We start from the raw sequence: 14,160 nt of genomic DNA on the forward strand, positions 1-14,160 counted from the left end.
TATGGGAACTTTATTACTACATTTCATTTTGGCTGTTATTTTCTTTTATGATATGGTATTCCTAATTTTAATTCACTTCCACCCATTTTTTCCTAACTTTTACTTTATATGGGCCTTTTTATTGCAGACAAGAAGTTAGAAGGTTGAAGATGCAATTGAAAAATAAAGATCGTTTCTTAAGTCAACAGGCTTCCATTCCTAAACATTCTGTGCAAAATGAACCTTTAAAAACTGAAGTGATAAAAACTGTGCCAAATACTACAAAAACATTAAAGGAAACTTCCACTAGTTTGAAATTTGTAAAAGCTCCTGTGGGCAAGAAACCACTTCCTCAAAATGTTTCTAAGACATTTTCAAAAGTTGAAAAGTCAGCATTAAAGCGAAATTCTGAAAAACAGGATGCTTTAAAAAATGAAAAAAGTACTGTGCCATCAGTAGGAGCAAAGAATTTTGCTTCTAAAAAACAGGTAGATAATGCCTTTTTATTTTGTATTAAATTAATTCTTGTAGATTTGTATAACTTGTTTGCCGGGTCTAACTACCAGTGTTCAATGATTTTACTGCTCAGAAACTGATATTAATGGAAACTAGTTTGTTTATACATCAATCACTGGAAAAGCTTCAATTTCAAATTATATCCAGAAAATTTGGCAGCTATGTCCCTATGATGACCAGTGTTTTTGAGAACATAAATAAACATAGATCTTGAACATTATCGTTTTTAAAATGATAACATCCACAGAAAACTAAAATGGTCATTTTAAAGAGAATTCTTTGTATTTAACTTTGAATTTATATATTTCTTATATAATTAAAAATATTTAATTTTTTTATATATTTTATTTGATAATTTTTTAGCATTGCTTGACTGTTTCCAATGTATGGTGAACTGCTTCATGGCAATCATATAATATAAAACAAACTCACTGAAAGTACTTTGTTGTACTATATTGAACATCTGGTATATTGAATGTCATCTCTCTATGGTGACCATCTTCAAAGACGAATAAGTTACCTAAAGTCAGAATGGTTCTTTCATTCAGAGTTAGTTCATTCTGCCTGACTTTTCCATTTAGGTATTATTTTTTTTAATCTTACTTATGAAAAAATATTTAGATTTTTGAAATATTTTTATTTGTGGAGACATCTTCTGAAAATTTTTGGTATATCTATAAATTCCTATAAATAATGATATTAAATGTTACCTCTCTAAGATGATCACCTCTACAGATACCCAAATCATCTGGAACCGTGGGTTGTGTCTTCAAATGGTTCACTGTAGTCTTATTGTATGAAAAGTTTCATTCCTCTCCGAGCTGTTAATACTCAAGAGTTTAGTAATTATGAATGAGTCCATTTTATATGAAAATGTGGCCATGATTTTTTCTTATCTGTAAATGACTGGAATTTTAATTCCTCCATTTATAATAATAAACAAGTGCAAAAAGATATGCTTAGCTGAACCACTGTGAGCTATATTTTCATTTAAACTAGAAATCAGTTTTATCACACTACGCCACTATGAACAATGAATGTACTGATTGCTTGTATGATTCCTTTATTCCAGAGCAGTATTTCCATACTGAAACATTTTCTTCACCTAACACTGTGTAGGGAAAAAAATGGCTTCTCTGTCTCTTTTTCCCATCATAAAAATTCTACAATGTTAATTATTACATTAGCATGTAATAAAAGGAGCAATATATATATATTGCATATATATAATTTCAAATTATAGTATTTTATAATTTCAAATAATATATATTTTATATATTATTTTTTAGGTGTATTCCCCATATAACGTGCATCCTTTTCTTTACATAGAAACCTGATATGATTAATTTTTGTTTGTTATTCATATAATATGATTAATACTAATATGATTAATTTTTGATATTATACTAATATGATTAATTTTTGTTTGTTATTCATATAATGCATTTATAGTTGTATATACTGAGAAAATAGGCTTTTTTGTAATATGCTTTCTGGATGGCTCAAAGTTTCTCTTTTATTGCTGTAACAAGCATCATTTTGATATAAAGAATTGTGATGATTATGCATGTATTTAAAAAGCTGTATATAGGTATTCATTCATTTTAGTAATATTCATAAAATCATAGTGATCTTGTGACATAATTATTTAAATGCATGTTATATACTAGTGCAGCATTTCATAAACTATGGGTCCTGTAAACTTAAACCCATTTGTGGTCATGTAAACTTAATTCAGTTACATGGATTTAATGAAATTGCATTAATATATATTAATGAGATTAATCATCTGCCATATTAAACCCAAAAAGAATTTGTTGAGTGGCTCAGACATAAAACTTGTTTCCATAAAATCCTTGACTGAATTCTGGATCAGAGCTTGAACTGAATTTTCCACAATTTCTAAAATTACATTAAATGTTCTTGTACCATTCAATACCACATACTTTTGTGAAATTACATATTCAGCTTTAATTATTTTTAATTATTTTTAATAATTAATTAAGCTGATAAATTTATTTAATTATTTTTGTGAAATTACATATTCAGCTTAACACTTACTAAATCTTAATATTGTTCAATGCTGAAAAAATGTTGAAAATGCTTTACATTTAGCAGCATCAGATATTGCACAAGAATTAAATTGTAATGCAGCAAAAAACAAGAACATCCATCTCATTAAATCGTGAATTTTCTTTGATTAATTTTTGCATACTTAAAATAAATCGTAAAACTACTTCTTTTCATATGTAAATTGTTTATGAAAAAAATTAATTATTTATGGAAAAATATTTCTTTTTTAATATTTATTCTACATTTAATATCTAGGGTTGTGAAAAAAACTTGATCATAAAAAGGGATCATGAATAAAAAAGAAAGGTTTAAAAAGTGCTGCATTAGCATTTATTTTAGACTGAAAAATGTATAAAACTCTAATAATATACATTATCAATATATTAAGCTTATCTAGGATATAAAAAACAAAATGAAATTAAGTTTATTCATGGTTCTGTGAATTTTTATGGTTTAGTTGTGATTTTATGTGCTGTACAATACAGATGTAATAAGTATAAGTTTGGAGATTTTTATGATAAAACTGTGTTCATTATGAAAATTGACAAATATGTAAATATTAATTCCAATTGCAAAATATAAAACCTTAGTACATGTTAAACAAAAAATTTAGATGGTAAGTTGTAGTGCAGGTATTCCATGATTAGTTAAATAAGGAATTAATCTTCTATGAATATATTTTCTTTCCTTCATTAACTGTTTTTCCTGTTCTCAGGTTAGGAAGGTTTCAAAATTACCTGTTACAAAAACAGGCTCAACTTTTGTTGTGACAAAGCCTATTGTGCACAAATCATCTCTTAAACAAAATCAGCAATCACATATTCCTGTAGAAATAAACGTGGAAGAAAAAATCCAAGAAATGAGAGAAAATTTTGCTGCCAAGAAAATACAAAGAAGTTGGCGTAACCATCAAAAACGTGTATGTAATAGAATTTTTATTAATTTAATTCATGATGATATGTTACCATTGTGATCTTATTTCAAATTCCCTAGATATAATGAATAAAAGCTCTATAAAAATGCTATAAAATGTAATTAAATATATATATTTCATCATATAATTTCAAGGAATGCCTTTCATTTTGTTTATATTAACAATTACTTTTAATCTATAGAGATTTCCTGTTATGTTTTTACCATCAATCCTCAAATTCCATATCACAGATTATGTTCTTACTGCATTAATATAAATATTAACAAGACATAGTGCACAATAAAAATTAAACTTTATTTAGGAACATCGCGCATACTCCCCGACAGCCTGCCTGTTTCGCTCTGCTCGCTACTCGTAAGAAACTTCTCCTCTAGGGTTGCCACACTTATCGGAGGGCGCAAGGCGCGCTCCTTATCGCCATCACCACAGAGTTTCCCCCCAGTTCCTTTAATGGCTATTCAAAGGAACGACATAGGTTATGAAATTATCTCAGAGTATCCGTGCTGTCGGGTATTTTTTACATGATTACAAAATTAGAATATAAAATTAGAAAAGATCAAAATGCAATTCAATATATAACAAGGTATTGACACATATAATAAAAATGAAATAACAAAAAATATGTTAAGATATGAATTTAAAAAAAATGTTTTAAATTGTTATGTAAGAAGCAAGTTTCTTAGGGAAGTGAACATGTCTTCCCGATCTGGTGACAGTTTGTGTCTTAGAGAGTTCGTTTGCAGATTTATTCTGCTGAACTGTCTTTAAGTCTTTATTTGTTTTCAGTTCAGGCAAATTAGAGTCCGAAAGCAAATAGGCTGGTTTCACACGGTCTATAGACACAGTAGATTTCAGACCGTTAACATCTATTGTGAAAGTTTTGTCCGTTCTAGAAAGGACTTTATGCGGACCTGTGTATGGTTGGCACAGAGGTGGCTTTACTCGATCGACACGTAAGTATACATGCGTACACGACTTTAAGGTAGCACTTACGTAACATTTTTCTTGGCAATGTGCAGATGTTGCTATTGGATTCAATTGTTGCATTCTATGCCTAAGATTCGTGATAAATTGTGTGTCATACGGAGATATCTTAGATGACGTTATCATATCCCTAGGCAGCTTGAGAGTTGTGCCGTACACCAGTTCAGCACAAGATGACTGTAGATCCTCCTTTACGGCTGTCCGAATACCAAGCATAACAACTGGTAGTGTTTCAGTCCAGTTATTGGTCTCGTGAGCCTTGAGAGAAGATTTTAAATGTCGATGAAATCGTTCAACAATGCCGTTTGACATTGGATGATAGGCTGTTGTTGTGATTCTGTTCGTACCCAAAATGCGCGTGAATTCTGCAAAAAGTGCGGATCTCATTTGAGAACCTTGGTCTGTTGTTATGATCGATGGACAGCCAAAACGAGATATCCAACAGTTGAAGATGGCTCTGCAAATGGTTTCCGTTTGCATATCCGGGATGGGAATGGCTTCAGGGCATCTGGAGAATCTATCTATTAGAGTCAAAAGGTACACATTGCCTTCTGATGGAGGTAACGGTCCGACGATATCCATATGGATTTCTGAAAAACGTGCATCAGGAAGAGAGAATGTGCCCAGTGGTGCTTTAGTATGCCTAGTAATTTTCGATTTTTGGCAAGATTCACAGGATTTCACCCAATTTTTGATATGACGTTTCATATCGGGCCATACATAACGAGAACAAATAAGCTTCGTAGTAGCTGCAATTCCTGGATGTGACAGATTATGCAGATGATTAAAGATGAGTCTGCGAAAGGAATTCGGAACAAATGGACGAGGAATGTCCGTTGATATGTCACAAAGAATATTACCATCAGAATATTGGCACGGTTTAAATTCCAGTTTCAAAGATGATGTGTTGTTTTTGAGAAGGTCTTGTACCTCCGGATCATGCCGTTGAGCTTCCGAAAATTTTTTAAAATCCAAAAATGGAGATTTTGTTATGGAATCAATTTCGATTCTTGAAAGAGCGTCAGCAACGACGTTTTTTGAACCTTGCACATGCCTAATATCAGTAGAGTACTGAGAAATAAAATCTAAATGGCGCAATTGTCGAGGTGAACATTTATGAGGGTTCTGTTTAAAAGCGTATATTAACGGTTTTTGATCCGTATAAATTATAAAATTTCTGCCCTCTAACATGTGTCGGAATTTCTTAATTGCAGAATAAATAGAAAATAATTCCCTATCGTACGCGGACCATTTCTGTTGACTTTTATTGAGTTTCATAGAGAAAAATGCTATAGGTTCCCATGTTTGTTGAGACAACTGCATAAGTGTGCCGCCTATTGCGACGTCTGAGGCATCTACCCAGATGCTTAGCTGGGCTCCGGGAATAGGGTGTCTCAAAAGGGTAGCCTGAGCAATGGCATTTTTGGCAGCAATAAAGGCTTGTTCAGCATTCTCGTTCCAATTTAATTGTGGGGATGAATCCTGAACACGAGAACGAGATTTCTTTTTATTAATATAGCCTTCTAACAATTTTATTAAAGGAGAAAGAATATGTGCTGCTTTAGGTATGAAACATCTATAAAAGTTAAACATGCCTAAAAATCGGCGAAGCTGAGTGAGAGTGGTAGGTTGAGGAAAATCTAAAATACATTTGACTTTGTCAGGAAGAGGTTCAATTCCGTTTTCACTAAGGTGAAAACCTAAGAAATCAATAGATGTTTGACCAAAGGTGCATTTTGAAACATTTATGCAAAGTCCATATTCCTGAAGTTTGGAAAATAAAGCTTTCAAATGCCTGCAATGTTCCTCAGAATCTTTAGAGGCTATGAGCAAGTCATCGACAAAAGCGTAAACGCCTTCTAAATCCCGCGTGACTTCATCTATAAAACGTTGAAAAGTCGCAGATGCATTGCATAAGCCGAATTGCATACGGATACTTTCGAATAAACCGAATGGTGTGCATATGGCGGTTTTGTGGATGTCGGCTGGGTTAATTGGTATTTGATGGTATGCCTTAATCAGGTCGACATGACTAAAAATTTTAGTACCGTGCAATGCAGCAGTAAAATCGGCTAAACATGGAATAGGGTATTTGTCTTTTATTGTTTGAGCGTTCAATGCTCGATAATCTCCTACAGGTCTCCATTCCAGACTTCCCTTTTTTGGAACCATGTGAAGTGGGGATGCATAATTGCTGCTCGAAGGTCTCAAATGCCCCAATTGCATCATAGTTTGAAATTCTTGTTTTGCTATTTTTAAGCGATCTGGAGCTAACCGACGAGGTTTTGCAACCACAGGTGGACCTTTAGTTATGATATAATGAACGGTGTTGTGTTTAACAGGTTGGTTAGGATCTGGTAATCTAGTAACTGAAGGAAATTCTTTTAAAATTTTGTGATATGGTGTATCACGAAATACAGTTTTTACTGAATAAATGCGTGCATTTTTCACGCAACCGACGGTTTTAAAATGCGTTTTTAAATCTTTGAGACATTTGTTTCTGAGATCAGGCACCAATTCAAAGAAATGGAGAAAATCTGCTCCAAGAATGGGTGTACTAACATTTGCTATAAGAAAAGTCCATGTAAACTGTCATCTTAATTTGAAATCCAAAGAAAGTGTTTTTTGACCATAAACATGAATAGTAGAAGAATTAGCAGCGAAAAGTGTTTGTTGGGACGAATTCCGTTTTTGAGAATTATTTGCTGGAAGTAAGGACACGTCAGAGCCGGTATCGACCAAGAATGAAAGGTTTGTTCTACGGTCACGAACGAACAGGCGACGTGAAACTTGAGGCAAAGAATAAGTCGCCTCTATTCTTTGCTGGTTTCGTTTCCCTGCCATGAACAAGGTTTTGTACATTTGTCATCTCTACACTTTTTCCCAAAACATCTATGATACCAGCAAACAGAATAATCTCTCCTTTTGGAATTGCTTCTTTCCTTATTGCGATCTCCGCGATTTGGCGAGCGATCATGAGAAAGAGAAATGCGATCAATACGTTTGTTTAATTTTTCTATTTGTTTAAATAATTTATCCTCAAGAGACTGATCGACTGTGCGAGAAACGGCACAAGTCCCTGGGGTTGGATTTACTTCTAAAATTCTGTCGGCAATTTCTGCAGCTTTATCTACAGTTAAATTGGACACCGCTGCCAAAATAGACTGAACAGTCGAAGGCAAACGTTGAAGGAATAATTCTAACATTAAGTTATCAGGAACATTTAAAGATTCTGCTCGACGTTTCATATTTCTAAGCAAATCGGAAGGTTTTCGAGAACCTAATTCTTCTCCAGATAATAATTGGCGAATTTCTTGCTGAGAAGATTCTCCTGAACGATTTATTAACTCAGTTTTAAGCTTTGCATATGGATCAATAGGGTCTGGTTTCATAAGTAAATCCCGTACTAGTGATGCGATATCTGGAGGAAGATGAGAAACTACATAATTATATTTAGTAATGGATTCTGTGATAGGTTTGGGGGTGGCAAGAGCAAAAGTACTTTCACACATAATAAACCATAAAGATGGGTCTGATCGGTTATAAACCGGAATTTGGACGGCATAAACATCAGACATTGTGCAAGGTTTTTAAGCCAAAATAAAAGCAAAAATTTAACTAAAGAAAATTAAATTAAATGATAAGTAAAAAACAGAATTATAAAATGATCTATAATTACTACTCATCTGTGATCCGGAGGACGAAAACCGATGTAATCCATTACTTCTGGTTTGGAGATCTTGAGTGATGGCTTGTAGTCAAAACCGAAAGTGCTTGAGAACTGTTCATACGATTTAACACAGTCCAGGTTACCATTATAGAGATTTCCGGTTATGTTTTTACCACCAATCCTCAAATTCCATATCACAGATTATGTTCTTACTGCATTAATATAAATATTAACAAGACATAGTGCACAATAAAAATTAAACTTTATTTAGGAACATCGCGCATACTCCCCGACAGCCTGCCTGTTTCGCTCTGCTCGCTACTCGTAAGAAACTTCTCCTCTAGGGTTGCCACACTTATCGGAGGGCGCAAGGCGCGCTCCTTATCGCCATCACCACAAATCTCTTATAAAAATAATGTAAATCTGAAAGTGATACAAAATTTATATGAATCTTTTAATGTGAAATATCTACACTCTGATTTCAACTTCCCCGATCTTGAGATTTGATTATTAGATTCTAGTTCTTATTTTGTTGATTGGATTGCTGCATTTAATTAATTATTCTTTTTCTTCTGTGACATATTTCATAGCTTAAATTAGCTTGCTAGGCAGTTTTGGTCACATTTGTTCCACATGCTTATTCTCAGTCTAATTAGGTATTTTATATGCAAAATTATAAGAACTATTGGTTTGAATTATTAAATTTTTCATTATGTAGTTCAGAAATATGGCTGTATTGTATCTGAGTCTAGGACATAACAAATTTGTAGTTTTTAAACCTTTAAAAAATAATAAAAGTTAGAAAGGAAGAAAATCGCTTTAAGCATTATCTTATGGCCTGCTTCAGGATATGTAACACATTATTTTCTTTTTTGAATTATTCTGTTCTCTTATATTTTGGTGTAGTGAAATCTTGTTTTATTTTTTTGATTTTTTTTTTCTTTTCTTTTCTTTCTCTCATGTGTTAACTGTTCCAGAATAATTTCTGTGATTTGTTTTTTCATTTAGAATGAAAAAATATTGTGTAAAAAGTTTTATAATTGAAAATGATTTTAATATATATATATTTAAAATACTTTAAATAGATGTCAAGTGATATATAAAAATAAATATATGTTTATTGCTTGGTTGCATGATATAATTAAAAAATTGAATTATTCTTTTCATTAAATTATTCATTGTCACTTTTCAGATAATAATGTTTGCTAAATGTATGGTATGCCCTTATAATATATTAGATTGATGTGTAATATGCAGTTACTAAATTCTGTAATCCAGACTACTCATTAATTAAAACTTCTGGAAAAGAATTATTACATTGTTAAAATAAAATGAAAAAAGTAATAATCTGAAATAAAAATCAAATGCTATATATATACATGCGCCAAAGGGGAAACAATTAAAACTCTGCATGCACTTACAAATCCCCATAATTGCATTTTTACCCCATGCTTCCATTTCAAGTAGAACATTAATAGCAGTAAATAACATTTTCTGCCTGTGCCTTATATGACTTGAGATTGACTAGCTGCATTTTTATTTTTACTATGCTTGATTTGATTTATTTTACATATTTTGTCATCTTCTTCATCCTTTTGTGCATTTTTCAACTACTTTTTTGGAGTTTATTGATATTCCACATTTTTAAGAGTTTTTTTAAGCCTTCTTCAGTTGTTCAAATAGGTGTATTGCTGTATATTCTGGCATATAACATGCACCGGTGTATAACGCACATATTATAATTTCAAATTATAATTATCAATTTTTAGGTGTATTCCCCATATAACGTGCATCCTTTTCTTTACATAGAAACCTGAAAGATGCATGTGCGATGCTCTTATCTTTTGAGGTCATTCATTGAGGATTTTTCTCAAGCATTTGAACAATAGTATCTGAGTTGGCAATCGATAAGGGGGGTAATAAGTGTGTGGAAAGAAATGCTTGAAAGAGTAAATAATTCTGCAAAGAAGGTTGGTTTTATTCAGTACAAGTGTGCATAAGAATGTTATTCTAACGTTTAAAAAAAAAAAAAAAAAAAAGGCGGGCCAGAATTTGGAGTATGAATGCCCTTCCGGCACAAATGAATTCGCAGAATTATGAGTCTCTTTCTGCAGTCATTTCAAGCTGTGAGCTTGACGTGTGTATAAAAATATCTTTAGTAAATTGGTATTTGCTTTAGTGGAAATACTGTTGATTAAGGGTCCCTTTTAGTAATAAATATGGCTCCTGCCAAACGAAGCAACACAGTGCTGTTTTCAAATGCAAACTCGCAGTTTGCAAAAGAAGATAGAAATCATGCTGAAGCAAGGAGGTTTGGTGTTGGTGAAATATGGAATGGATGATGATTTTTTTTTATTTATGGATTTAGATAGCAATGATGGTGAAGACGAAACAGAGTTTAATGATGTGCCTGAAGATACAACTGAAGGTGAACATGATGAACTTTGTAAATAGTGAATGTTAAACTTTCTCTTGATCATACTTGAGTTGATTTTAACATTCTTTTTCTGTTGTTCTTAGTTTTAATTTCCCATTGTGAGAGAATCCTGCGACAATCAAAAATCCGTTACTGAAACGTTTTTTGCAATGACAGAACCAGGTTTGTACATTTTTTTCTTTCTCTCAGATGAAATTTGAAAGAGAGAACATGTGAAAAGAAGTAATGAATTTTAAGAAACTATTTAGAATTGATTGTTGTAAATTTAGAATTTGTAATAAGAATCGTAATTTAGAAATATGCAAAAATTTCTTACAAATATACACGGTAAAGTTCAATGCTGTATCTTCTGTATGCTTTACTTAATTTTATTTATGAAATGCATAAATAAAACACTTATTTATTTTTTCACTTCAAGTTGCCTTATTCCAGCACATGTCCCATTACTTTGCTGTAAATTCTTTGTAAAACTTAAAATTTTAATTACCTCAATCATTTCATTTCTTTTAAAATTTCAGAAAATTATTTTTAAGCTTTGAAAAGAGCATCAAAATTAAATGAATCTTTTAGCATGGATTTGTTACACTCTGATTTCAGTTTTCCAGATCCTTCCATTTTGATTTGATTAATAATTCTTCCAGTTCTTATTTTGCTGATTGGTTTCTGCATTTAATTCATTTTTTTTTTTTTTTTTTTTTTTTCCTGTGACATATTTTATAACTTAAATTTGTGTACTGTGCAATTTTGGTCAGATTTGTTCCATGTGTCTAACTATATAAGGGTTGGCCTATGTTAGTGATTAATTAGGTACTTTATTTGAAAAACTTATATGAATTTATTATTTTGAATTTCAGCAAAATTGAAAATCAGTCAGTGATGTCTAATGATTTTGATTTTCCCAGTTATTTTATCAGTAGAATTTTTTTATGAATTGCAGTGTCTTTGTTTCAGATGTACATCATGTTATTTAATTATTGCTTAATCTACTCATTTAATATGAGATGTAGGTAAACCATTTAAAATACCCCAGCTTCTGTTACTTATTTATCTCATAAAACTAAAAATTTTGTTTTTTAGATGTTAACATTCATAGATTCATTCACTAATAGTTCCACTGTTTCTTGTTTCAGAAATGAAACTCCATTTTTATTTATTTATATTTTGTCTTAAAAGTTGATTATACTGTGTATTCAAAAGAATTGCATTGTATATTGTATGGTGATTTATGATTACCTAATCTGAAATGGCTTTACTTCTGAAATCAACTAACACAGAGGAAGCAGTAATGCACAAAATCAAAGGAAAACTCTATAAGTTTTACGTACAAATGCTTTATGTTACTTCTTTCAGTTTTATGAATAACAAAATAGATGAAAGTTATATTATTGCTGTACTAGTATATCTTTTGTTACCATCTCTACAAATGGCAGAGTGAGTTTTGAGATCATGTAGGTTCGTGGACCAAAGTGGACTTTACCAAAGTGTTGATCAAGTCTTGTGAAATTGCATGTGACTCTTCTAAAAGTGCACTTTTCAGCTCTTGAAGGTCCAGAGAGGTATTTAGTACGCTGAAATTTGGAGTGGAGACATCCCACTCATGCTCAAGTTCAAGTGATGTGAATAAGGTGACCAGTCTAGTCGAGTGATATCTTCTGTTTGCGAGTATTCTGACAGCACATGTGCTGGATGAGGACGAGCATTGTCATTCATCAGCAAAATCTTGGGGCTAACAGCAACCCTAAATAGTCTAACTTGGGGTTCCAATTCCTCGTCCACATATCTCTGAATGGGTACAGAACCTCCTTGAAAGACATGCAGTTCAGTGAGGCTATTTGTTATGATTCCTTCTCAAACAACTAAACTGTGGACATGAAAACGGAGTATTTTGCAACACAAGGGAAGGCAAGTTGTGTGCTCCTTCCTTTCTCCAGATAAAAACACATCTAGAATCTCTGTTTAGACTATATCTGGACTTGTCACTAAAAAATACTCTAGGCCCAGTTATCTTGCCTTCGTCGACCATGACGATGGCACCAGTTTAAATGAGCTCCTCTGGAAGCTGGAGTAAGTGGTACACAAACCATTGGTTTTCTAGCATACAGTCCAGCCTTCTTGAGCTTTCATGCAGCAGTAAAAGGGAGTAGTATGATTCAGCTTTTGTTTTAAAAAATTTATTGTCAAAAATATGATTAATTATAATATAACATGTGCTTAAGGCAAGTTTCTCAAGATTGCCTGTAAGGAACTGAGTGTATTTTGGTAAATACTCCTTCAAAGGCAATCCTGTAAATAAATTATTAGCCTTAGCAGTCAAGCATGCTTTTTTGCTTATCACAGTGCAACAAACTTTGAGTTTCAGTATTGGAACAGGAAGATATAGAAATTTAGACAGCATGATCTGATAAATACAAATTATGTTAGACATATTGGTGGTGATTTTCCAACACCATAGGCCCTATATCTCCAAATACTGAATCTGTCACAATTCAAATACTTATCCTCACAGTGTTATTGTTAGTTTCCAGTATGCTTACTGTTTTTTCAATTTTGGAAACTCTCATATTTATGTTAATTGAATATAAATTATTTGTGCATTTAGCATAATATTCTTTCTTTCTTTCTTTTTTTTTTTTTTAATTATTTAAGGGTTTTAGAAATATATCATTTTTTTAGGCCAAAGGGCATTAGCCCAGAAGGGCTATTAATTTTGTTTAGGAATTTTTCATTGGGTTACTGTAAATGGCATTTACCCTTTCAAATTGTTGCCACCAAATATTAGAGCCTTGTATTATATTTAAAGAAATTAAATCATGAAGAATCTGCATGAATGTATGTATCTTTCTCATATGTGAAAAAAACAAGGACACCTAGAGACATCAAATTTTGAATAATGTAGTCCTTCCCACTAAAAATTTGGGCATCTGGAAGCCCAAATTTGGAATTTGTTTTATTATCTGTTTCATATTTTGTAAAACTTTAACAAATGTCAAAGCGAACAGTGGCAATACTGTAAGGAAAAAAACTTTTTTTGTCTCCAGCACGCGAGACTGTGTACCATCAGAAATTCTAAAGATATGCTCTTTTAAAATTATTTTGTGATACTGCTGTTAAACTGAGTCATATGGTTTAAGTGCTAAGAACATGATATTTAATAAATTAAGGTAACACACAAAATGTTAAAAAAACATGCTTCTTTGCGTGTAATATATAATCTGAAAACTTTCAGTTTTTTTTTAACTTTTATATTAAATCATGCATTTTGATATTGCTATATATTTAAAAAAATTAAAATTGTAAATGTGCAGAAATGCTTATATTAAATCAAGAAATTTCTGATTTTTTTAAAGACTTTAGAATATTCAAAGGCTTTTTTTCATATTAATATAAACTACTTCATGCTATTTCGGCTTAAAAAGGTTTCATAAGATTCCTTGTGAGAAGAATAAAGTGGAGAAAACTTGCATTATAATATAAATACCAACTATTTAGTAACATATAAATATATTTCATAACAGTATAAAAATATGTAGTCACTTAACACAAAAATGGATGATTGAAAAGATAAAT

General features: G+C 31.8%; 1 protein-coding gene across 6 annotated transcripts in view; it reads left to right on the forward strand.

Moving 5' to 3' along the window:
* The window catches only part of LOC118202070 (uncharacterized), a 71,884-nt gene that overhangs the window by 51,990 nt on the left and 5,734 nt on the right, over positions 1–14,160 (forward strand). For 5 of the 6 annotated variants that reach the window (XM_085824714.1, XM_085824715.1, XM_085824713.1 and 2 more), the window contains 2 exons: positions 128–467; positions 3,284–3,487. In XM_085824714.1, the coding sequence (XP_085680840.1) occupies positions 128–467; positions 3,284–3,487 (544 nt within the window). Of the gene's footprint in view, positions 1–127; positions 468–3,283; positions 3,488–10,676; positions 10,756–14,160 lie in introns of all 6 variants that reach the window. The other variant, XR_015043310.1, reaches the window with a different exon arrangement.

This window comes from Stegodyphus dumicola, chromosome 10 (assembly GCF_044657685.1).
Source record: "Stegodyphus dumicola isolate Sdum_Otavi_A_Nest chromosome 10, ASM4465768v1".
Classification (NCBI taxonomy): domain Eukaryota; kingdom Metazoa; phylum Arthropoda; class Arachnida; order Araneae; family Eresidae; genus Stegodyphus; species Stegodyphus dumicola.